Below are 25,179 nucleotides of genomic sequence, written 5' to 3' on the forward strand. Positions count from 1 at the left end.
GTCGGAGGCGCTCTCTCTTGTTACATCACCAACATTTCGAGAATAAAGGCACTACCGTGGCAGCTTCAAAAACTTGGCAGAACTCTATACATATGGCTAATTTCTGCTGTTTTTTTTTAGCAGGGTTGGCCTTGGTTATATTTTTATATAAGCCTATTGCACATTTGTATTATTTTGTATTTTTTTTTACTTGACTTTATTTAACTAGGCAAGTCAGTTAAGAACATAGTCTTATTTACAATGACGGCCGACCAAAAGGCAAAAGGACTCCTGCGGGGACGATGGCATAGGACAAAACACACATCAAGACAAGAGAGACAACACAACACTACATAAAGAGAGGCCTATGATAACATAGCATGGCAGCAACACATGACAACACAGCATGGTAACAACACAACATGAAAACAACATGGTAGCAACACAACATGGCAGCAGTACAACATGGTACAAACATTATTGGGCACAGACAACAGCACAAAGGGCAAGAAGGTAGTGTCACGACTCCCACCGAAGGTGGCTCCCCTGCCTGTTCGGGCGGTGCTCGGTGGTCATAGTCGCTGGTCTACTTGCCGCCGGTCTACTTAAGCCTGTTAGGCCCGTTTAGGTTTGTGCGGGATTATTTGTGTTCTCTTTCGGTTGTGGATGTGTTTTCATTGTTCTCCGGATATTTTGCCTTGTGTTTGGGCTGGTCAGTGTTTATGCGCCCTGTATTTGGCGTAACCGTTTTGTGCCGGAGAAATAAATCTACAAATCACTGAACCCTCTGCTCTCTGCACCTGACTCCTACCCACCACTCCTAGTAACCCATGACTGGTAGAGACAACAATAGATCACACAAAGCAGCCACAGCTGTCAGTAAGTGTCTCCATGATTGAGTCTTTGAATGAAGAGATTGAGATAAAACTGTCTAGTTTGAGTGTTTGTTGCACTCGTTCCAGTCGCTAGCTGCAGCGAACTGAAAAGATGTGTGTGCTTTGGGGACCTTTTGTAACGCACTTGGGCATAGTGGGTGCGGAGTCAGGCGTAGGAGGCAGAAGGTACAGAATAGTGCTTTATTTTACACACAGGGAAAATCGTACACGCCAAGATACTGGGTGCACATACATGACAGCCCAAAACCAGGACCTAACAAGTCCGGAGAAAAACCACAAAACGACACGCACTACCACACATAAACACAGTGGGGAAAAAATAAGCCTGTACAAAGAGCAGGCGGGCCTACCGGCTTAAATAGCCCCCCCAAAAAAACCTAAACAAGAAACAGGTGTAACTAATAAGACAAAACCAACAGAAAAGGAAAAGGGATCGGTGGCAGCTAGTAGACCGGTGACTACGTCCGCCGAGCGCCACACAAACAGGAAGAGGAGCCACCTTCGGTAGGAGTCGTGACACCTTCAACAGAATGTGACTGGCAGAACGGGTGTTGTATGTGGAGGATATGAGGGCTGCAGTAGATATCTCTTATAGGGGGAGTGAGGCCTAAGAAGGTTTTATAAATAAGCATCAACCAGTGGGTCTCGCAACGGGTATACAGAGATGACCAGTTTACAGAAGAGTATAGAGTGCAGTGATGTGTCCAATAAGGAGCATTGGTGACAAATCTGATGGCCGAATGGTAAAGAACATCTAGCCGCTCCAGTGCACCCTTACCTGTCAATCCATAATCTAGCATGGGTAGGCTGGTCATCTGAATCAGGGTTAGTTTGGCAGCTGGGGTGAAAGAGGAGCGATTACGATAGAGGAAACCAAGTCTAGATTTAACATTAGCTTGCAACTTTGGTTGTGTACCGTCTAGTCATACTCCCAAGTACTTGTATGAGGTGACTACCTCAAGCTTTAAACCCTCAGAGGTAGTAATTACACCTGTGAGGAGAGGCGCATTCTTCTTACCAAACCACATTACCTTTGTTTTGGAGGTATTCAGAAAAAGGTTAAAGGTAGAGAAAGCTTGTTGGACACTAAGAAAGCTTTGTTGTAGAGCATTTAACACAAATTCTGGGGAGGGGCCAGCTGAGTATAAGACTGTATAATCTGCATATAAATGGAGGAGAGAGCATCCTACTGCCTGAGCAATGTTGTTGATATAAATCGAGAAGAGCGTGGGGCCTAGGATCAAGACTTGGGGTACACCCTTGGTGACAGGCAGTGGCTGAGACAGCAGATGTTCTGACTTTTATACACTGCACTCTTAGAGAGAGGTAATTAGCAAACCAGGTCAAGGACCCCTCAGAGACCCCAATACTCCTTAGCCGGCCCAAAAGAATGGAATGATCTACCGTATCAAAAGCTTTGGCCAAGTCAATAAAAATAGCAGCACATTGCTTAGAATCAATGGCAATGGTGACATCATTGAGGACCTTTAAGGTTGCAGTGATACATCGATAACCTGAGCGGAAACCAGATTGCATACCAGAGAGAACACTATAGACATCAAGAAAGTCAGTCAGTTGAATATGACAAGTTTTTCCAACACTTTTGATAAACAGGGCAAAATAGAAATAGCCTATAACAGTCAGGATCAGCTTGATCTCCCCTTTTAAATAAAGGACGCACCGTGGCTGCCTTCCAAGCAATGGGAACATCCCCAGAGAGGAGAAAAAGGTTAAAAAGGTCAGAGATAGGCTTGGCGATTATAGGGGCAGCAACATTAAAGAAGAAAGGGTCTAAACCATCTGACCCAGATGTTTTTTGGGGGTCAAGTTTAAGGAAGTCCTTTTGCATCTCGAACTCAGTGACCGCCTGCAGGGAGAAACTTTGTAGTGGGGCAGGGGAAAAAGAGGGAGGAGCATCGGGGCTAGTCACATTAGAAGGGGTGGGAGATGAGGAAATGTTGGACGGGCAAGGAGGCATGGCTGAGTCAAATAGGAATCCTGACTTAATGAAGTGGTGAAAAGCTCAGCCATGTGCTTCTTGTCAGTAACAACCACATCATCAACATTAAGGGACATGGGCCGCTGTGAGAAGGAGTGTTTATTCTCCAGGTCTTTAACTGTTTTCGAGAACTTCTTGGGGTTAGACCCACAGAGAGAGAACTGCCCTTTAAAGTAACTAACTTTGGCCTTCCGGATAGCCTGAGTGCACTCATTTGCCTGAACAAGAGCCAGTCAGCCTGAGTGTGCGTGTGCCGAGCCTTTAGCTAAATGCAATTCTTGAGGTGGAGTAACTCTGCAAGATCACGGTCGAACCAGGGGCTGAACCGGTTTTTAATTCTCATTTTCTTTATGGGGGCATGTTTGTTAACAATATCACTGAACATATAAAAAAATAAGGTCCAAGTGTCTTCAACAGAGAGGATCAAGCTGATTCTATTCCAATATACAGAGGCCAGGTCATGAAGGAAGGCTTGCTTATTAAAGTTTCTTAGCAAGTGTCTATGACAAGTCAGGACAGGTTGTTTCACTGAGCAGCCACATGATGATGATGATGATTGTAATAGGAATATCCAGGTGAACAAAAGAGAAGAGCAGTCATACATACAGTCAATCATAAATCAATTGAGTTTAATACAAATTGCAACAGGGAGACACCATCCAGCATAGAAGCTGAGAAATGTCTAACTGGCCTCTTGGAGATATCTAACTGGCCTCTCTTATATACTAATCAGACAGCACCAGCTATACTGTAAACACCAGCCTGAGAGGCTTGTGGGAAGCCAAAACAAAAGGCAGTGACTTTGTCTGCTGCTACAGAATCACACAGTGTTTCACAATATATATATATATTTTTTTTTATTTAACTAGGCAAGTCAGTTAAGAACAAATTCTTATTTACAAAAACAGCCTAGGAACAGTGGCTGTTCAGGGACAGAACGACCTCGTCAGCTCGGGGATTCGATCTAGCAACCTTTTGGCTACTGGCCCAATGCCCTAACCACTAGGCTACCTGCCAACCTCACAATAATCATTGTGCCCTTGGTCCTTGTACCTCCAGTCTGGCATCAATCACTATAAACAGATATGAGTTTACTCCATGACATGCAGCATCTAGTCTGGTGAACATTACAGAAAGAATACTGGACATAATGTGTATTACAGAAAGGGAAAATATATATAAATGTGCTAAACATTGTTAATCACTCGAAACTGAATATGAACTTTGTTCACCCTCAATATTACCATTACGATGATGATAAGTGACTGACACTAAGTATTACATTTGATTTACTCCTTCATACCCCAAGATGGCATTCTAGGCAGAGAACTGTAGTGCCGTGAAAGACTGGCCAACATGACTGTGTTGTGCCATAACACGGTCACACTGTTTACTGTAGCCTGGGTAATAAACCACTGAGACACCAAGTCAACATTTCATCTCAACTTTGCCCTCATCGAGTTCTTGAAATTATAGGGAGAACAATATGAAACTTCATTGTAATCTCAACACCAAGGTGGAATCATTCATACTTTTATTACATGAGTCATCAGATTGTTGTCCCCAGACAATGTTTCAGGTCAACTGAGTTAATCTATTTAGTCTCACAAAAGTATACAGATTTCCATTATCTAATTTCTAATTTGTCAGTGCGTGTGTGATCGTGTGTGTGTTTGTGCACGCTCGTGCATCCATCATTGCATGTGTGTTGTGTGTGTGTGTGTGTGTGTGTGTGTGTGTGTGTGTGTGTGTGTGTGTGTGTGTGTGTGTGTGTGTGTGTGTGTGTGTGTGTGTGTGTGTGTGTGTGTGTGTGTGTGTGTGTGTGTGTGTGTGTGTGTGTGTGTGTGTGTGTGCGTTCATGCCTGTGGGGCAAGAGTTAATGTGTGACAGTCCCAGCCCATAGCAGCGGACCACCAGACCAGAGTCATGACAACCTGGAGAACATCTGCTAAACTCACTGGAATCCAGATCAACTCACACACCAGCTGGGACAACAACACCAAGCTAAGGTAGGTAAGGAATGGTGTTTGTGTGTGTGTTGGCCATGTGTGTGCATTGCTGCCTCATATATTTCAAGTACGATCTTAGTTCTGTCACCTCTGTGAGTTTATTTCCATTTGTTTATTACAAGAAAAGTTTGCTGTTGTGGACTCATTGTCTCATTCACTCTCCCATTCTGAGAAGTGTAGACCTCATTCCACCAGTCATGTGGTTAGACTAATGAGTCAAGCTGGGAGAGCGAGAGGGGGGAGGGGGGGGTGTAAGTGAGTAAGAGGGGGTCAAGTAAAAGTAAATTACACAACAGGGCCAAAAGTATGTGGACACACCTTTAAATGAGCAGATTTGGCCACACAAGTTGCTGACAGGTGTATAAAATCGAGCACACCACCATGCAATCTCCATAGACAAACATTGGCAGTAGAATGGCCCGTACTGAAGAGCTCAGTGACTTTCAATGTGGCACCGTCATAGGACTTTCAACACGTCAGTTTGTCAAATTTTCCGATAAAGCGTGAGTAGAGTTCCACATATTTATTATAGTGAACCTTCAAAACAACAAAGAATTAATGAACGTGCAATACGTAGCGCACATAGGCACTAAACAAAACAATATCCCACAACGCAGGTGGGAAAAGGGACACACTAAGTATGATCCCCAATTAGAGGCAACGATATTCAGTTGCCTCCAATTGGGAACCATACTCACACACCAACATAGAACTATAATAACTAGAAAACTCCCCAAGTCACGCTCTGACCTATTACACCATAGAGAACCCAGAGGGCTCTCTATGGTCAGGGCGTGACACCGAGTCCCCACAGAAATGTTCCAACATCGGTTATTGCAGCAAAGGGGGGGACCAACTCCATATTAATGCCCATGATTTTGGAATGCGATGTTAGACGAGCAGGTGTCCACATACTTTGGGCCTTGTAGTGTATATTGGGAAGTGTAGTTGTATGTGAGGAAAAAGGACCAAATAGTTGAGACGGAAAAGGTTAAATGCTTCTGGGGGAATGTTTGAAATGCTGTAACTGTATTAAAGTAAATGGGACTTTAAAAGGGGATTTGGGTAATGAGGCTCTTTATCTATTTCCCCAAAGTCCGATGAACTTATGGATACCGTTTTTATGTCTCTGTGTCCAGTATAAAGGAACTTAGAGATTGTTTTGCGAGCCAATGCTAACTAGAGTTTGCGCAATGACTCTAAGTCTATGGGTAAGCTAACAGATACACATAGACTTCCAGTCATGGAAATTGCTTTCATCTTAAGTGCGGGAAGGTAGGACTTTTAAATGTAATAGTTTCTACATTGTATAGTCTCTGGAGAGTTGTCCTATTAGTCATGTGTATTTCTTTATGTTCAGAACCTCAACTGTAACTGGTGCACACAATGACTCTGTAAAAAAAAATTATCTTTAAAAAACATTCCTAGAAGTAGGAGTAGAGTGAATAGATGAGGAGAAAACCCTGAAGAGCTTTCCCCCTCACATCTGTCATAAAACCTTTCGTAGAGAAACACACAACACACATCAAACATCACATGCTCTTACACAGCAATACACAGTCATTCACATAAAAGTGTAAACAGGCACTTGTAAAGGTACTTTTTTCATTAGGGGCACCGGCGTAGTCAAACTGTTTGAAAGTTGGCAACTCATTTGCTTACAGCAGCAAGTGAGAATGAGAGTGTGTGCTTGAGAGAGAGGGAGAGAGAGAGATTTATGTATGTTGATTTATTTTCCCTTCTGTACTTGTATTTGCACATCGTTACAACACTGTATATACAACATAATATGACATGGGAAATGTCTTTATTCTGTGGAACGTCTGTGAGTGTAATGTTTACTGTTCATTTTTATTGTTAATTTCACTTTTGTTTATTATATACTTCACTTGCTTTGGCAATGTTAACATATGTTTCCTATTCCGATAAAGCCCTTGAATTGAATTGACAATAGGCAGACCTGGCTCTCAAGGTAAAACAGACTATGTGCACACTGCCCACAAAATGAGTTGGAATCTGAGCTGCACTTCCTAACCTCCTGCCAAATGTATGCCCGCATTAGAGACACATATTTCCCTCAGATTACACAGACCCACAAAGAATTTGAAAACAAATCCAATTTTGAAACACTCTCGTATCTATTGGGTGGAATACCACAGTGTGCCATCACAGAAGCCAGATTTGTGACCTGTTGCCACAAGAAAAGGGCAACCAGTGAATAACAAACACCATTGTATATACAATCTATATTTATGTTTATTTATTTTATTGTCCTTTAACAATTTTCACATCATTACAACACTGTATATATACATAATATGACGTGAAATGTCTTTATTATTTTGGAGCTTTTGTAAGTGTAATGTTTACTGATCATTTTTTATTGTTTATTTCACTTTTGTTTATTATCTATTTCACTTGCTTTTGCAATGTAAACATGTGTTTCCCATGCCAATAAAGCCCTTAACATTGAATTGAGAGAGAGAGAAAAAGGAGAGAGAGATAGAGGGCGAGAGAGAGGAAAATAGAGAGAGGAGAGAGAGAACTGGTGTAGGCATAGAAGAAGACAACTTGAAGTCACGCTTGCCAACAGCATTTTCACACGTTTGTGCTAAAATGTGTCTCCCTCTCTAACAATCAAACGAGAGACACAGAGGGAGAGGGAAAGAGGGACGGTGGGAGAGAGAGAGCAAGAACGAGAGACTGAGAAAGCAACAGTGGTGTCTAAAAATGTAGCTGCTCTCTGTCCCTTTATTTTCTCACTTTCACTTTCAGAGTTTGTAGCTGTTGAAAGCAGAGCGATAACTTGGCTGTGTATTGTGCGTTGAAGACTGACCCTGTTGAGGTGCAGTATGTCTATCTCATCTTATTACTGTTGTACAGCTTAGCCACCTTTAACAGAAACCTGTGAAATCTGATTGCCCGGGAAAAAAAGTCAGCTACTAAAATGATTGTTGAAACTTAAGTTGAAACTCAAAAGTGCTGAATCAGAAACCTTGTTGGTAAACTTTAGTTTCATTCTTCCGTTGGTTTCTCCAACATGCTGACATAACATAGCAGAGCAATGTAATCTGTTCTAAAAGGAGAAGTGATGTGGTTTCTTTTGAAACATAGGACACATCAAGGACTTAACTCAACGGACTTCTCCAAATTTAAGCTTTTGGCGTCTGATGCCATTGCTGGATAAAGCTGCAGTCTCAGATTGGGCATCTCGAAGGGAGCTTCAGCCATTGGACATGTTTTCTCCAACAGTGTCAGTACAAGCCGTGCCCCAGAGGAAAACACTATCTACTGAGGGAATATTCGTCAAATGTTCTAATTTCAATGTCTTTCTTTGTTTTGCATCACACTGGAATGTGCTGCTTTCTGTAATGTTATGACTCACTTCATATACTGTGTACACTTTACACACATATCTGACAACCTACGGCACATGGGACAACTGGGAAGTGGTGTTGTAATCAGACCAAGCATCTGTCTGCTTGAGCAACGGATGTAGCCTGGTCCGAGATCTATTTGTGCAGGCTTTCCAACTCTCTTAGCCATTGTAGGAGTTGGCAAGACAGCAAAAACAGATCTGGGACCAGGCTAACGGGAACTGTGTTGCTGTGGTCAGATGCACTGTGTATTTCACGCTGACGGTCAGGGCCGTTCATGCTCTTACTCATTTTCTCTGAATTACGGTTCCAGGGATTTTGATTCAACTGTATGACTGTTTTTGCTCGTTCAGGGTCTCGTCATCATGGATGAGATGGAGGACAAGACTTCTGTGCATTCAGACGAGAGTGATGTTGAAGCTGACCTAAGACGATCATCCAAGATCCTGCCAGAAAACAGAATAACATCTAGATGGAAGAATGGTGCGTAGTAACATAGTTATCAAATTGTACTATGGGTAAAAGTCTGATCAATATATGGTCTTTGTCAAAAAATTATTCTTGGTTTGTTTCTCTTCTTTGTTCTATTTTTTCCATCTTGGCAAGTTTTTGGGATAAACAAACCCTTTTCACAACATCCCACTTTATTTATTTACCCATAATACCTTTTTTATTATTTCTCAATGGTTTGACTCTCTCTCCTTTTTCATCACTTGTTAAAATCTCTGTCAGAATGTGTTATTGTCCAAATGAACACTCTCCTCGCCTCTCTCTCTCTCTCTCTCCTACCGTCTCTCTCTGCCCCTCTCCCTTCTGTTTCCCCCCTCCAGGTCAGTGTGTGCTGGCAGTACCAACCTCCTCCATGCTGAGCCCCAGGTTTGATCTGTCTCTCTGCAGGGCTCTGCTGGAGAGGGACGGCTTCCAGGTCAGAGCAAACACAAACATACACACACTCTCTCCCTATCTCTGGGTGCCCACTGGCCATTTTTATTCTCATCAAATGTCAAGCAGCCTGTCCACTTGTGTGGGGAGCTTGAACTAAACTCAGCAAAAAAAAAGAAACGTCCTCTCACTGTCAACTGCATTTAACTTTTTAACATGTGTAAATATTTGTTTGGACATAACAAGATTCAACAATAGAGATAAACTGAACAAATTCCACAGACATGTGACTAACAGAAAGGGAACGATGTGTCCCTAAACAAAGGGGGGGTCAAAATCAAAGTAACATTCAGTATCTGGTGTGGCCACCAGCTGCATTAAGTACTGCAGTGTTGCCAGTTCTTGCTGTGAGATGTTACCCCACTCTTCCACTAAGGCACCTGCAAGTTCCCGGACATTCCCTAGCCCTCACCATCTGATCCAAGAGGTCCCAGACGTGCTCAATGGGATTGAGATCTGGCATCTTTGTTGGCTATGCAGAATAGTGACATTCTTGTCTTGCAGGATGCAGGAAATCACGCACAGAACAGGCAGTGTATGGCTGGTGGCATTGTCATGCTGGAGAGTCATGTCAGGATGAGCCTGCAGGAAGGGTACCACATGAGTGAGGAGGATGTCTTCCCTGTAACGCACAGCGTTGAGATTTCCTGCAATGACAACAAGCTCAGTCCAATGATGCTGTGCCACACCGCCCCAGACCATGACCAACCCTCCACCTCCAAATCGATCCCGCTCCAGAGTACAGGCCTCGGTGTAATGCTCATTCCTTTGACAATAAACGCAAATCCGACCATCAGCCCTGGTGAGACAAAACCGCCACTCATCAGAGAAGAGCAGATTTTGCAAGTCCTGTCTGGTCCAGCGATGGTGGACTTGTGCCGGTGATGTCTGGTGAGGACCTGCCTTACAACATGCCTACAAGCCCTCAGTCAATCCTCTCTCAGCCTGTTGCGGACAGTCTGTGCACTGATGGAGGGATTGTGCGTTCCTGGTGTAACTCGGGCAGTTGTTGTTGCCATCCTGTACCTGTCCCGCGGGTGTGATGTTCGGATGTACCGATCCTGTGCAGGTGTTGTTACACGTGGTCTGCCACTGCGAGGACGATCAGCTGTCCATCCTTCCTCCCTGTAGAGCTGCCATAGGCGTCTCAGTACGGACATTGCAATTTATTGTCCTGGCCACATCTCCTCATGCCTCCTCGCAGCATGCCTAAGGCACGTTCACACAGATGAGCAGGGACCCTGGACATCGTTCCTTTGGTGTTTTTCAGAGTCAGTAGAAAGGCCTCTTTAGTGTCCTAAGTTTTCATAACTGTGACTTTAATTGCCTACCGTCTGTAAACTGTCAGTGTCTTAACGACCATTCCACAGGTGCATGTTCATTAATTGTTTATGGTTCATTGAACAAGCATGGGAAACAGTGTTTAAACCCTTTGCAATGGAGATCTGTGAAGTTATTTGGATTTTTATGAATTATCTTTGCAAGACAGGGTCCTGAAAAAGGGACGTTTCTTTTTTTTTAAATGAACTTGTAATCGCACTTCCTCTATCAGACTGTTTTATGTCTCACCAAAATATAGGCCTACTGTTATTTCGATCTGAAAAGTTTTCATGAAGAAAAACGTGCTAAACCCACAATCTTGAATTTGTGTGTCAGCAAACAGCCCCAAAACTTAATTTGCTAGCATGGAGAAATGCAAGCAAATTAAATGATAAAGTTTTGCATGCCATGACTTAGTCCATGAGATCAACATGATAGTTGAACATATTTTTAAGCTATAGGTAATAGTTAGTTTAAAATAGACTTAAACTAAATCAAAATATAAATCATGGAGTGAGGTCGCGATTCCAGCCTATTGCCCCTTTTAGGCTATGCACCTTTTAAAGGCAGTTTCCTGTGTTCGCAGAGACAAACGCTGTCGGCTCTATCGGAAATTACTTTACAGATCGGAATTAATCCCCGGCCTATCCTTATATTTTGGGTTATGATAGGATAAGACCGGTGTACTAAGCTCATGAAGCATTTTAAAGTTATATTCTTAAAAATCAGTATACCGTGTCTAATCAATTGAAATAAAAATTGAACCGCAGTTAATGTTGAAAGTTTTACCTCAAGTCAAAGTTGTTGGCCAAAACATCACATCCAGTGTGTGTTTTTGGTGTCAAAAGCCCCGTACCAAAACATGGCACAGGAATTATGAGAAGAATACATCTCCAGAGGTGATATGACTTCTGGGTTGAGTGTCAATACCCCCTTTATCTAGACTGGCTGTTGTGATGCATTTGGAGCGGAGCGGCTGGACACCTTCTTCCCGATAGCTAAAGAACCAACCCTTCTGCGCATGTGCAGGATTTGTTTGGCTGCCCAGAGAACAGGTTACACTGGACAATTGCAATGATGAATGGAGAAGGGCAGGTGTCCAGGGGGGTGGAACTGGGGCGGAACGAGGCGATTACCTTTGGTCTCTCAGCATCAGCCCCTTTGAGCACAGGGAAGTGAGAAATAACTTTCTCTCTTTTATCTCTTTGAATTTGTTTTTGTTAGGTTCTGGAGTCAATTTGACAGATTAAACAGCTTCAGTAAAGGCTGAGGATAATAGTACATTCATATAACATTTACTTTGAGATAGTGGATGTATCACGTCTGTACATGATCCGCCTATGACATGATGCCCACCAGCCAAACCTTCCTTCTGTAAATTAGAATAAAGGACAGGACCCACTGCAGCCCAGCATACCTACCTGCCTACCAGCCCAACCAGAACCATGTTTGTGTTCCTCTGTGCTGTCTCTATCTTCAGCCTTGCTTTGGGTATTGAACATGACATTCCTGACAGGGGTGAAGAGCTATCCCCAAAATCCTGCCCCATGGGCTGGTACAACTTCAATGGATGCTGCTATAAGTACAATTCCACACGACTGGACTGGGCAGCCGCTGAGTCATACTGTGTGATTTAGGGAACAAAACCCTAATCAAGACGTTCGGCCCTTTAGAGTTCTACACCTGGATCAGGTTGTCTGGGATAGTTAGGGAGAGGCAGGGCCAGATAATGCAGAGTCCCTGGGCCCAGGCCCGTGTGGGGCCCAAGAGGCAGCAAGACATTTTTAAAAGTATATATACAGTACCAGTCAAAGGTTTGGACACACCTGCTCATTCAAGAGTTTTTCTTTACTTTGACTATTTTCTACATTGTAGAATAATAGTGAAGACATCAAAATTATGAAATAACACATATGGAATCATGTAGTAACCAAAAAATTGTTAAACAAATCCAAATATATTTTATATTTGAGATTCTTCAAAGTAGCCACCCTTTGTCTTGATGACAGCTTTGTACACTCTTGGCATTCTCTTAACCAGTATCACCTGGAATGCTTTTCCAACAGTCTTGAAGGAGTTCCCACATATGCTGAGCACTTGTTGGCTGCTTTTCCTGCTTTTTTCCATCTGATGCAGCACTCCATCACTCTCCTTCTTGGTCAAATAGCCCTTACACAGCCTGGAGGTGTGTTGGGTCATTGTCCTGTTGAAAACAAATTATAGTCCCACTAAGTGCAAACCAGATGGGATGGCATATTGCTACAGAATTCTGTGGTAGCCACAGCATTTCTACCTAGTGGGAAAAAATCAGAGTGGCTTGTGTGGGGCCCAGAAAAGAAAAGTACAGAAAATAAAACAACAGCAGGAGCAAGAACTTAAACAAAAAATGCCCAAACTGACTGTTATTTGATTTATTCATTTTTTGGTACATTTTACCTCTTTTTTTGCTCCCCAATTGGTAGTTACAGTAATGTCCCATCACTGCAACTCCAGTGCGGACTCGGGAGAGGCGAAGGTCGAGAGCCATGAGTCCTCTGATACACGACCCGCCAAGCCGCACTGCTTCTTGACACACTGCTCGCTTAACCCGGAAGCCAGCCGCACCAATGTGTCAGAGGAAACACTGTACAGCTGGCGACCGAAGTCAGCGTGCATGCGCCCGGCCCACCACAAGGAGTCGCTAGAACACGACTGGACAAGGACAATGCTGGGCCAATTGTGCGCCACTTCATGGGTTTCCCGGTCGGGGCCGACTGCGACACAGCCTGGGATCGAACCCAGGTCTGCAGTGATGCCTCTAGTACTGTGATGCAGTGCCTTAGACCGCTGCGCCACTCGGGACTTGTCACTGGTTATTGTTCTGTGCAACACATAGACACAAAGGACAATGACAACCAAAGGTCTGCAATCGCACATACGAGAGATCAACCCATTGACAGAGTGGGTGCCTTGTGCTGCACATATTCTGAATTTGGTTGGGGTAAGTACTGTGAACTGCCTTGAGACAGATTCGTTTTTCACATTTGTGCTGTCAATATTTAACTTTTGCTCCAAATTCACTTGGCGATGGCAGATTGTTAAATCAGGTTTACAACCAAATGAAAACAGTTGAATAGCAACCCGCAAATCTCTTTCCGGTTATGAGGTGGTCTGCACATGCAAATGCCTCATGTCACCGCTTTACAAACCTGACGCACAATGACATAGACAACGCAAAAAAACATGCTGGTGAGTCAGTCGTAAGCGGCAGAGCCTGACGTCGTTTATCAATGACAGGACAGCAGAAATTAACCGGTGGTAAATTTGTTGTCATTGACACACACGTTGGATAGGAGGTAAAAGTCATACAAAGAGCTAAAGAGCCGTTATACTCTGTAACTGTTTTAAAGTCACCACTGGCCTCATGGTGAAATCCCTGAGCGGTTTCCTTCCTCTCCGGCAACTGAGTTATTGAGGTCATTGTATATTTGTAGTGACTGGGGGTATTGATACACCACCCCAAGTGTAATTAATAACTTCACCACTCAAAGGGATATACAATGTTTTTGAAATAAATATGTCACACACACTTTTACAAACGTTTGACCACCCACATCCCTGACACATATTGCAGGTCAAAGTCTTTATTCCCCTGATCTTTTTTCCCTTACCTTGTTTATTTTGTGGAATGCATTTTGGTAAAGTATGAAGGACATTGCATGGAAAATTACATTTAGAATACATTATTATGTATGAACCATGTATCCACTGTTTGGTTCATTTGGTTTCTCCACTGTAGATTCCTGTGGCAGACTTTGAGACACCTCTAGACATAGCACTGGATGTGCCATCGGTCAGGAGATACCTGTTCCTTAACTCTTCTCTCATCCACTTCATCATGGCACCGGTAGGGTCCCTCAAAGTCTTGATTAATAACACAAGGGTGATTTAGTTATTTTTTAAATATTTTTTTACATCCATTACATTATTCACAATAGTGTCCAGTATCTGTTGATCTCCTATACCATCTGGGTGTCTTCTACTAATGTGTCCTGTATTTGTTCAGAGTTAGTATGTTCAATTTATACTGTGTATCATTTCATCTCCCCTCCAGATTCTATATGTGGTGATATGGTGTGCTGTGTTCTCCACTCTTCATATGTATCTCTCGGTCACTGACTACTGGGTCATCTGCCTGTCTGTCAGTCTGGTCTCCATCTTCCTCACCACATTCATCATCGTCATCCTCTACTATAGTAACAAGGAGGTGGGTGTTCAATCTGTTTATCAGTCTGACAGCACTTAATGTTTTACTGCTTGGTAGTCTTAAACAAATCTACTTTGAAGCAAAATTATACACCTCACACACATGGTTATGGGCTTAAAAAAATAAAACACCTAGTCAGATACAGAATTTAAATGTATTACATTTTGCGTTTGCATCGCAATTACACTTTACAGTGCATTCAGAAAGTATTCAGACACCTTTATTTTTTCACATTTTGTTACGGTTACAGCCTTATTCTAAAATGGATTCAATGGTTTTTCCCCCTCATCAATCTAAACACGAATGAAAATATGACTGGAGTCATTGCAAATCAATTTTTTGCCACTAAGTGGGCATGTTTAATTAATTAAAGTGAAAGTTATCAAAGCTCTATCGCAATTGCCGATCTGTTGTTAGAACGCGTTAGATTGACAGTAACAGTAGTCAAATTAGGCTTCAGGTAAAACATTTTAAAAAGTTTTAAAAACACTGGCTGTTGTTGACAAGCATATTTAGTTAATGTACATATTATTAATATTAAATTCAGTGATTGAAATGATGATCACATCCCCAGTAGCCAATTCGGGCAGGCTATTGTGAGAAACAAGCATGTCTAACCTGGAAATCGCCTCGCTATTCATGTTGAATACATTTTTCTGTTAATTTGAACTAAGCAAGCTGCTAAATCGTTCAGTTTACAGCTTGCCTACATCTTGTCTAGGCTACTGTAGACTATCTGAAATTAGATGTAGGCCTATCAGGAGCTATAGGCATCCTTCCTTTATCTAAGCAAACCATGGCAAAGTTGATTATAAACCCAGATTTGAGTCTGTAGCCTATGCCTATTGAAATGACAAGTCAATCTCGCAAATCGGCCATTTATAATGGTTTGTAGTCTTAACATCTGGCACATTATAACAGCACAATTGCCAGAAAGTAGGCTAATATTTGTTTATGTTCGTCTTAGTGTTTCTTGCTCAGAGATTGAGATCCCCTGTCCAACTTTCCTCACTTAAACTCTCCTGTCAGATTTATCTATAGTTATGCACATGCGCAAAGGGGATTTGTTTACAATTATAAACCTGATTCCAGCCCTGAATGTTGATTGGCTCAAAGCTGTGGCATATCAGACCATATACCATGGGAATGACAAAGCATTTTTTTTTACTGTTCTAATTATGTTGATAACCAGTTTATAATAGCAATAAGGCACCCCGGAGGATTGGTTTGTGGTATATCAAATAAAATGTTATTGGTCACATACACATGATTAGCAGATGTTGTTGCGGGTGTAGCGAAATGCTTGTGCTCCGACAGTGCAGGAATATCTAACAAACTACACAACATATACCCAATACACACAAATCTAAGTAGGAATGAATTAAGACTATATACAGTGGGGCAAAAAAGTATTTAGTCAGCCACCAATTGTGCAAGTTCTCCCACTTAAAAAGATGAGAGAGGCCTGTAATTTTCATCATAGGTACACTTCAACTATGACAGAGAAAATGAGAAAAAAAAATCCAGAAAATCACATTGTAGGATTTTTTATGAATTTATGTGCAAATTATGGTGGAAAATAAGTACAGTGCCTTGCGAAAGTATTCGGCCCCCTTGAACTTTGCGACCTTTTGCCACATTTCAGGCTTCAAACATAAAGATATAAAACTGTATTTTTTTGTGAAGAATCAACAACAAGTGGGACACAATCATGAAGTGGAACGACATTTATTGGATATTTCAAACTTTAACAAATCAAAAACTGAAAAATTGGGTGTGCAAAATTATTCAGCCCCCTTAAGTTAATACTTTGTAGCGCCACCTTTTGCTTCTTCACAAAAACATACAGTTTTATATCTTTATGTTTGAAGCCTGAAATGTGGCAAAAGGTCGCAAAGTTCAAGGGGGCCGAATACTTTCGCAAGGCACTGTATTTGGTCACCTACAAACAAGCAAGATTTCTGTAACTTCTTTTTAAAGAGACTCCTCTGTCCTCCACTCGTTACCTGTTTGAACTTGTTATCAGTATAAAAGACACCTGTCCACAACCTCAAACAGTCACACTCCAAACTCCACTATGGCCAAGACCAAAGAGCTGTCAAAGGACATCAGAAACAAAATTGTAGACCTGCACCAGGCTGGGAAGACTGAATCTGCAATAGGTAAGCAGCTTGGTTTGAAGAAATCAACTGTGGGAGCAATTATTAGGAAATGGAAGACATACAAGACCACTGATAATCTCCCTCGATCTAGGGCTCCACGCAAGATCTCAACCCGTGGGGTCAAAAGGATCACAAGAACGGTGAGCAAAAATCCCAGAACCACACAGGGGGACCTAGTGAATGACCTGCAGAGAGCTGGGACCAAAGTAACAAAGCCTACCATCAGTAACACACTACGCCGCCAGGGACTCAAATCCTGCAGTGCCAGACGTGTCCCCCTGGTTAAGCCAGTACATGTCCAGGCCCGTCTGAAGTTTGCTAGAGAGCATTTGGATGATCCAGAAGAAGATTGGGAGAATGTCATATGGTCAGATGAAACCGAAATAACTTTTTGGTAAAACCTCAACTAGTCGTGTTTGGAGGACAAAGCATGCTGATTAGCATCCAAAGAACACCATACCTACTGTGAAGCATGGGGGTGGAAACATCATGCTTTGGGGCTGTTCTTCTGCAAAGGGACCAGGACGACTGATCCGTGAAAAGGAAAGAATGAATGGGGCCATGTATAGTGAGGTTTTGAGTGAAAACCTCCTTCCATCAGCAAGGGCATTGAAGATGAAACGTGGCTGGGTCTTTCAGCATGACAATGATCCCAAACACACCGCCCGGGCAACGGAGGAGGCGTGGCTTCGTAAGAAGCATTTCAAGGTCCTGGAGTGACCTAGCCAGTCTCCAGATCTCAACCCCATAGAAAATCTTTGGAGGGAGTTGAAAATCCGTGTTGCCCAGCAACAGCCCCAAAACATCACTGCTCTAGAGGAGATCTGCATGGAGGAATGAGCCAAAATACCAGCAACAGTGTGTGAAAACCTTGTGAAGACTTACAGAAAACGTTTGACCTCTGTCATTGCCAACAAAGGGTATATAACAAAGTATTGAGATAAACTTATGTTATTGATCAAATACTTATTTTCCACCATAATTTGGAAATTAATTCATTAAAAGTCGTACAGTGTTATTTTCTGGATTTTTTTTCTAATTTTGTCTGTCATATTTGAAGTGGACCTATGATGAATATTACAGTTCTCTCTCAACTTTTTAAGTGGGAGAACTTGCACAATTGGTGGCTGACTAAATACTTTTTTGCCCCACTGTACATATGGATGAGCGATGTCAGAGTGGAACGGACTAAGATCCAGTAGAATAGTATAGAAAAATAGTAAACACACATGAGATGAGTAATGCCAGATATATAAACATTATATAAAGAGAAGAGGCTCAGTTGCACCGCCTCCACCACACTGTCTGTGTGGGTGGTCCATTTCAGATTGTCAGTGATGTGTACACCACGGAACTTGAAGCTTTCCACCTACTCCACTGCGCTCCCGTCGATGTAGATAGGGGGGTGCACGCTCTGCTGTTTCCTGAAGTCCACGATCATCACCTTTGTTTTGTTGACAGTGAGTGAGAGGTTGTTTTCCAGGCACCACACACCCAGAGCCCTCATCTCCTCCCTGTAGGCTATTTCGTCATTGTTGGTAATCAAGCCTACTACAGTTGTATTGTTTGCAAACTTGATGATTTAGTTGGAGGCGTACTTGGCCACGCAGTCATGGGTGAACAGGGAGTACAGGAGGAGGCTGAGCACTCACCCTTGTGGGGCCCCAGTGTTGAGGATCAGCGGAGTGGAGGTGATGTTTCCTACCTTCACCACCTGTGGGCGGCCCGTCAGGAAGTCCAGGACCCAGTTGCCAGGGCAGGGTTCAGACCCAGGGACTCGAGCTGAATGATGAGCTTGGAGGGTACTATGGTGTTGCATGCTGAGCTATAGTCAATAAACAGCATTTTTACATAGGTATCGCTCTTGTCCAGATGGAGTAGGGCAGTGTGCAGAGTAATGACGATTGCATCGTCTGTGGATCTATTGGGGAGGTAAGTTAATTGAAGTGGGTCTAGGGTGGCAGGTAAGGTAGAGGCGATATGATCCCTAACTAGTCTTTCAAAGCACTTCATGATGACAGAGGTGAGTGCTACGTGGTGATAGCCATTAAGTTCAATTACCTTTGCCTCCTGGGTACAGGAACAATGGTGGCCATCTTGAAACATGTGGGGACAGCAGACTGGGATAGGGAGAGATTGAATATGCCCATAAACATACCAGCCAGCTGGTCTGTGCAAGATGGCAGCATCGCAACTAGCTCTTAGAAAACGTTGCAGTATTTTGTTTTTTATGTACTAATTTTACATTATTAGCTCAGGAAATGTTTTGTGTCATTACATACAGCCGGGAAGAACTATTGGATAATAGAGCGGCAGTAACATAACTACCAGCATTACAACCAGGAATACGACTTCCCTGGAGCAGATCCTTGTTCACTCTCCCCAGAGCAATTCATCCAAAATATTGTCGGCGGCTGTATTTCATGATTAACGACTCATGGTGTAATTCTAGGAACATACATGAACTCAAGTAATTTTGTTCACCTAACCTAGAATACCTCACAATTAAATGCAGACCATATTATCTCCCAAGAGAATTCTCCTCCGTCATCACCACGGCCGTTTACATCCCACCTTAAGCCAAAACCTTGATGGCCCTCAAAGAACTTCAATGGACTTTATGTAAACTGGAAACCACATATCCTGAGGATGCATTTATTGTAGCTGAGGATTTTAACAAAGCAAATCTGAGGACTAGGCTGCCAAAATGCTATCAACATATTGACTACCCTACTCGCACTACTAAGACTCTCAACCATTGCTATTCAAACTTCCGGGATGCTTACAAGGCCCTCCCCCGCCCTCCTTTTGGCAAATCTGACCATGACGCCATCTTGCTCCTCCCATCCTATGGGCAGAAACTCAAACAGGAAGTGCCCATGCTTTGTACTATATGGCCAATATACCACGGCTAACGGCTGTATCCAGGCGTCATGCTTAAGAACAGCCCTTAGCCGTGGTTTATTGGCCATATACCATACCCCCTTGTACCTTATTGCTTAAACGAGATAGCAGTCAAATGAGGTAAATAGACATCCATTGATGGAAAATGATCTGGCGAGTTTAATAAGGTCAAATAGTCTTTTCTCTTGCGACATATTCAAATTCCTTTATTACATCATGTCCTAGCTCGCAATAATTATTATTTTGAGGAAAACTACATTTGCTTCTAACGTCATTACAGGTTACTACGATATTCCGTATTTGGCTCAATAGCGTTATGGAAAAGGGTTAATTGTATAAATATGGAAACTCTTGCTGTATACAAATATAATTGGTCTAGTTTTCAGGCTTTTTGGGCGGGTTTTGAGTGAGTATTGGTCAGAAATTTCACATGCAACACTCGTGTCTGAGTGGTACACACTAAGTCACTGCATAGGGAGGGATACTCATACACGCTATATTATGATACTTCTACCGAATAGGACAGGTTCTACATAGTTGGAAAGGTCAAAGACTGTAGAAACCAAATGTGCATAGGTGCTGCACAGAATATTTGCACATTTTTCCCAGAAATGGATTTACGCCTAGCTAAAACATCAATACATTAGCATTAACCATTTTAGACTAATGTAAACGAGGCCATCTTTTCCGGTACATCTGAAAAGATGATCAAATGGTTGTGATGGAATAATGACATAATAACCATAGCTTCAATAAAAGGTAAGTCATTATTTTTTTTTTAACCAATGGCTTATTGGTGGTTTATTGGATAACGTATTGTTGTGATCAAACCAAATGTACATGGGTTTCAATGGCTGACATATGAACAGGGAAAATATATAATATGGATTTTTGGGCAAGGACATCTGCTACATGATGAAAATGTAAATGAGCAGTGAGCAGCTGGTAATTTATGGCTCTGCTGACAGCTGGGGATTTATGACCTTGTGTTGGAGGGGAGCAAGGCTGATAAAGATCTTAACTGGTGATTTGGCTGGCTGAGGGCCTGTTTGACATAGAAACACCTGATTTTCAGCAGTTTTAATTACAATTTAAATGAATTATGAAAAATATGAATGAAATCCCACTGCAGGAAAATATAGTCTTAAATGGGCAGCCTAATTATAAAATGCCTTCTAATCTTTAATCGCAGTGCTAAAATTAGTAAGCTGTGGTAGTAACATAAATTATGCATCGATATTAATAGGAATACATCTGTGCTTGCGGAAGCAAATGAATAGACTACATAGATATGCCACACACGAGGATTGAAGATAAATATTCAGACACTTTGAAACCTATGTGGTTCATTATTGAACACCATCAATTCTATAGAGATATTGGACTGTAGTCTGAAAACAGTTCTAAGACCAAAAAACATTAACGTAGATCTTCCTACAGATAAACATCAACATTGACGTGCGACTCATCCAGGTGAATGAGAGGCTGAGCCAACATATGCTGCTGGTGGGCGTGGCTGACTGGGTGCAGAACTGCACTGGAAATCTACAGGTAGCCTACAGTATCCTGCACATATAGGTAGCTCAATCGGAGATGGAAGACATTTTGTGTCAAACCTTTTTATCACACTCCCTTTCTTGTAATCGAGATTACTTCTAAATACCTTTACTGTTTTTTTGTGGTATAAATCTAACCGCTTCCGTTGACCGATCATTATGGCAAGACACTTTGAAGCTATATATCGATTAATTGATTCTGTAGTTGAATTGAAATAGGCCCTTTTATATCCTAATCAGACAGTAACAAATGTTCTAGCTCGTAGGAAGTCAAAACAAAAAGGGAGGAACTTTATTAGCGGCATCAATCACTATCAACAGATACAGTGGGGCAAAAATAGTATTTAGTCAGTCACCAATTGTGCAAGTTCTCCAACTTAAAAAGATGAGGCCTGTAATTTTCATCATAGGTACACTTCAACTATGACAGAGAATATGAGAAAAAAAATCCAGAAATCACATTGTAGGATTTTTAATGAAATTATTTGCAAACGATGGTGGAAAATAAGTATTTGGTCACCTACAAACAAGCAAGATTTCTGGCTCTCACAGACCTGTAACTTATTTTTTAAGAGGCTCCTCTGTCCTCCACTCATTACCTGTATTAATGGCACCTGTTTGAACTTGTTATCAGTATAAAAGACACCTGTCCACAACCTCAAACAGTCACACTACAAACTCCACTATGGCCAAGACCAAAGAGCTGTCAAAGGACACCAGAAACAAAATTGTAGACCTGCACCAGGCTGGGAAGACTGAATCTGCAATAGGTAAGCAGCTTGGTTTGAAGAAATCAACTGTGGGAGCAATTATTAGGAAATGGAAGACATACAAGACCACTGGTAATCTCCCTCGATCTGCGGCTCCACGCAAGATCTCACACCGTGGAGTCAAAATAATCACAAGAACGGTGAATGACCTGCAGAGAGCTGGGACCAAAGTAACAAAGCCTACCATCAGTAACACACTACGCCGCCAGGGACTCTAATCCTGCAGTGCCAGACGTGTCCCCCTGCTTAAGCCAGTACATGTCCAGGCCCGTCTGAAGTTTGCTAGAGAGCATTTGGATGATCCAGAAGAAGATTGGGAGAATGTCATATGGTCAGATGAAACCAAAATATAACTTTTTGGTAAAAACTCAACTCGTCGTGTTTGGAGGACAAAGAATGCTGAGTTGCATCCAAAGAACACCATACCTACTGTGAAGCATGGGGGTGGAAACATCATGCTTTGGGGTAGTTTTTCTGCAAAGGGACCAGGACGACTGATCCGTGTAAAGGAAAGAATGAATAGGGCCATGTATCGTGAGATTTTGAGTGAAAACCTCCTTCCATCAGCAAGGGCATTGAAGATGAAACGTGGCTGGGTCTTTCAGCATGACAATGATCCCAAACACACCGCCCGGGCAACGAAGGAGGCGTGGCTTCGTAAGAAGCATTCCAAGGTCCTGGAGTGGCCTAGCCAGTCTCCAGATCTCATCCCCATAGAAAATCTTTGGAGGGAGTTGAAAGTCTGTGTTGCCCAGCAACAGCCCCAAAACATCACCGCTCTAGAGATTTGCATGGAGGAATGGGCCAAAATACCAGCAACAGTGTGTGAAAACCTTGTGAAGACTTACAGAAAATGTTTGACCTCTCATTGCCAACAAAGGGTATATAAGAACGTTTTGAGATAAACTTTTGTTATTGACTAAATAATTATTTTCCACCATAATTTGCAAATAAATTCATTAAAAATCCTACAATGTGATTTTCTGGATTTTTTTCTTCTCATATTGTCTGTCATAGTTGAAGTGTACCTATGATGAAAATTACAGGCCTCTCATCTTTTTAAGTCGGAGAACTTGCACAATTGGTGGCTGACTAAATACTTTTTTGCCCCACTGTACCTGAATCAGATGAATCCACAACAAGTCTACCCACTGGGCACAGACGTCAATTCACCGTCTATTCCACATTGGTTCAATGCAATTTAATTGAAATGATGTGTAAACAACATTGATTCAACCAGTGTGTGCCCAGGGTGTAGTGACCATAGACCCACACCTTGAGTGTCACTAAACGGAACACGGGAAATGATGTGTATTACAGAAACTCCATATGCTAAATATTGTGTTGATCCCTCTAGACCAAATATGAACTTTAGTCATCTAAACTGTCCTCATTACATTCATCCATCTGTCTCTGTTTGTTTGTCTCTAACCGTCTGCCTGCCTGTCTGTGGTCACGTCTCGCTCAGCTGTTCATTGTGTACTGGGATACGGCCCGCTGCTTGAGGACACTGACTGAAACTCTAGAGGAGATGAGCTTTGTCGGAGACGAGGCCCAGGTAGGTACATCACGATGTCCCCATGTTCGCTCTATTGATTTGTGTCCGTGTTCTCTTTGGCAAGGCTTTCAGTAGGGACATTCTGTTTTGGGAAGCCAATGGGATATAATATGCATAGATCGATATTGACAAATCTCTGTGTGCTGTTATAAGGAATTGTCTGAGCAAAATTGAAATGAAATTGGACATTGACAATAGGAGACATTTGAGTATTACATATTGTGTTTTAGGCCTATCATCGGAGGGTTTTATTTGGTGTATATTGCTTTTCAATTGCCTCGCAAGGCAATCTTGTGATGATCACCATTCAGTGTTTCTGTGTTGCACTAGCAGACAATGCACTGTAACGGGTTCCCCTCACTCCTTAGAAGAGACTCGAGAAGAGAATGTCCCACCTTGTCCTGGTGTCAGAGGTCATGACCCTTGACCCTGTGGCGGTGGAGTCAAGTGTTAATGAAGGTTCTGATGAGGAAAGGCCCCTCTTGATGAACGATGAGGCTGGAGGCAGTACCTCAACCAGCCAGAGGGAGGACACCAAACTCACTACTAACTACATTTTGGTACCGGACCAAATACTACCAGCTCAGGTTAGTTAGACTGCTTTCAATAATACTTATAATCTTATGTTACAATGTAGACACCTCGCTAAAGGACTTTTCTTTAGTGCCTCATGTTGAACAAATGGTATTCCAGATTAGTGGAGGCTGGTGGAGGGAGAAATCTGGAGGACGGGCTCCAGCCACCACTGTTAAAGATATAGCCTACCTATAGACTGTAGCATGTGTTCAATACAATATTACGAAGTCTCTTTTGTTGTTATGTTAAACTAACATATCCCTTTTTGCAGGCCAAAGCACTTCAACTTCTACTGACCTACGGTGCGGTGTATGTCAAGCTGTTGGTATCTGAAAAGCTGCCAAACTCCACACACCACCCCCTACACCACAGGAGGAATCACTGCACCACTGCCTCCCTTTGTCTCTGTCAGTATATAAAAACCAAGGTCCTAGGATTATAAGACTGGGACACAGAAACGTTGATGCGTTCCACTTTAAATAATATGTTACTGTAGGACAATAGAATATTTGCACTGACAATATAAAAGTCACGATTTAGTACCCACTTGTGTACGTTTTGCATTAAATTATATACAAACAATAAAAATATATCTTTAAGAGGTTTGTCCTTATGTAGACAGGGATATTAATTTACGTTCATGCTAAGACATTTTGGGAGTGCATTTAGATAAACAGGGCAAAGTATGAATAAGAATATGTTCTTAACTGACTTGTCTAGTTAAATAAAGGTTAAATAAATACAAATAAAAAGGTTTTGGGGAGATATAAAAGAGAGTGGGGGCAAGCGTGAACAGATTCATTGATGCAGAGAAAGTATTAAGCTCAAGGAGTCAACATGAAGCATTGATCTTGGCTGACTGCACAGCTACACAGAAGGAGCATG

At 42.3% G+C, this 25,179-nt stretch overlaps 1 protein-coding gene across 3 annotated transcripts; it reads left to right on the top strand.

The window, feature by feature from the left end:
- The first annotated feature begins 4,716 nt into the window (after positions 1-4,716).
- On the top strand, positions 4,717-24,893 carry LOC124012686 (transmembrane protein 268-like). Of its 3 annotated transcripts, XM_046326558.1 has the most exons (10): positions 4,717-4,883; positions 7,659-7,728; positions 8,614-8,743; positions 9,091-9,185; positions 14,301-14,408; positions 14,616-14,768; positions 21,275-21,385; positions 23,629-23,718; positions 24,087-24,305; positions 24,566-24,893. In XM_046326558.1, exons 3-10 carry the CDS (start codon positions 8,626-8,628, stop codon positions 24,734-24,736), a joined length of 1,065 nt encoding a protein of 354 aa, XP_046182514.1. In that variant the 5' UTR covers positions 4,717-4,883; positions 7,659-7,728; positions 8,614-8,625; the 3' UTR covers positions 24,737-24,893. The 3 variants fall into 3 exon arrangements, with proteins under 3 accessions (XP_046182514.1, XP_046182516.1, XP_046182517.1); XM_046326560.1 differs by lacking the exon at positions 7,659-7,728; XM_046326561.1 differs by lacking the exon at positions 4,717-4,883 and having other exon boundaries at positions 7,401-7,733.
- The last annotated feature ends 286 nt before the right edge of the window (positions 24,894-25,179 follow it).

This window comes from Oncorhynchus gorbuscha, linkage group LG24, assembly GCF_021184085.1.
Source record: "Oncorhynchus gorbuscha isolate QuinsamMale2020 ecotype Even-year linkage group LG24, OgorEven_v1.0, whole genome shotgun sequence".
NCBI lineage: Eukaryota > Metazoa > Chordata > Actinopteri > Salmoniformes > Salmonidae > Oncorhynchus > Oncorhynchus gorbuscha.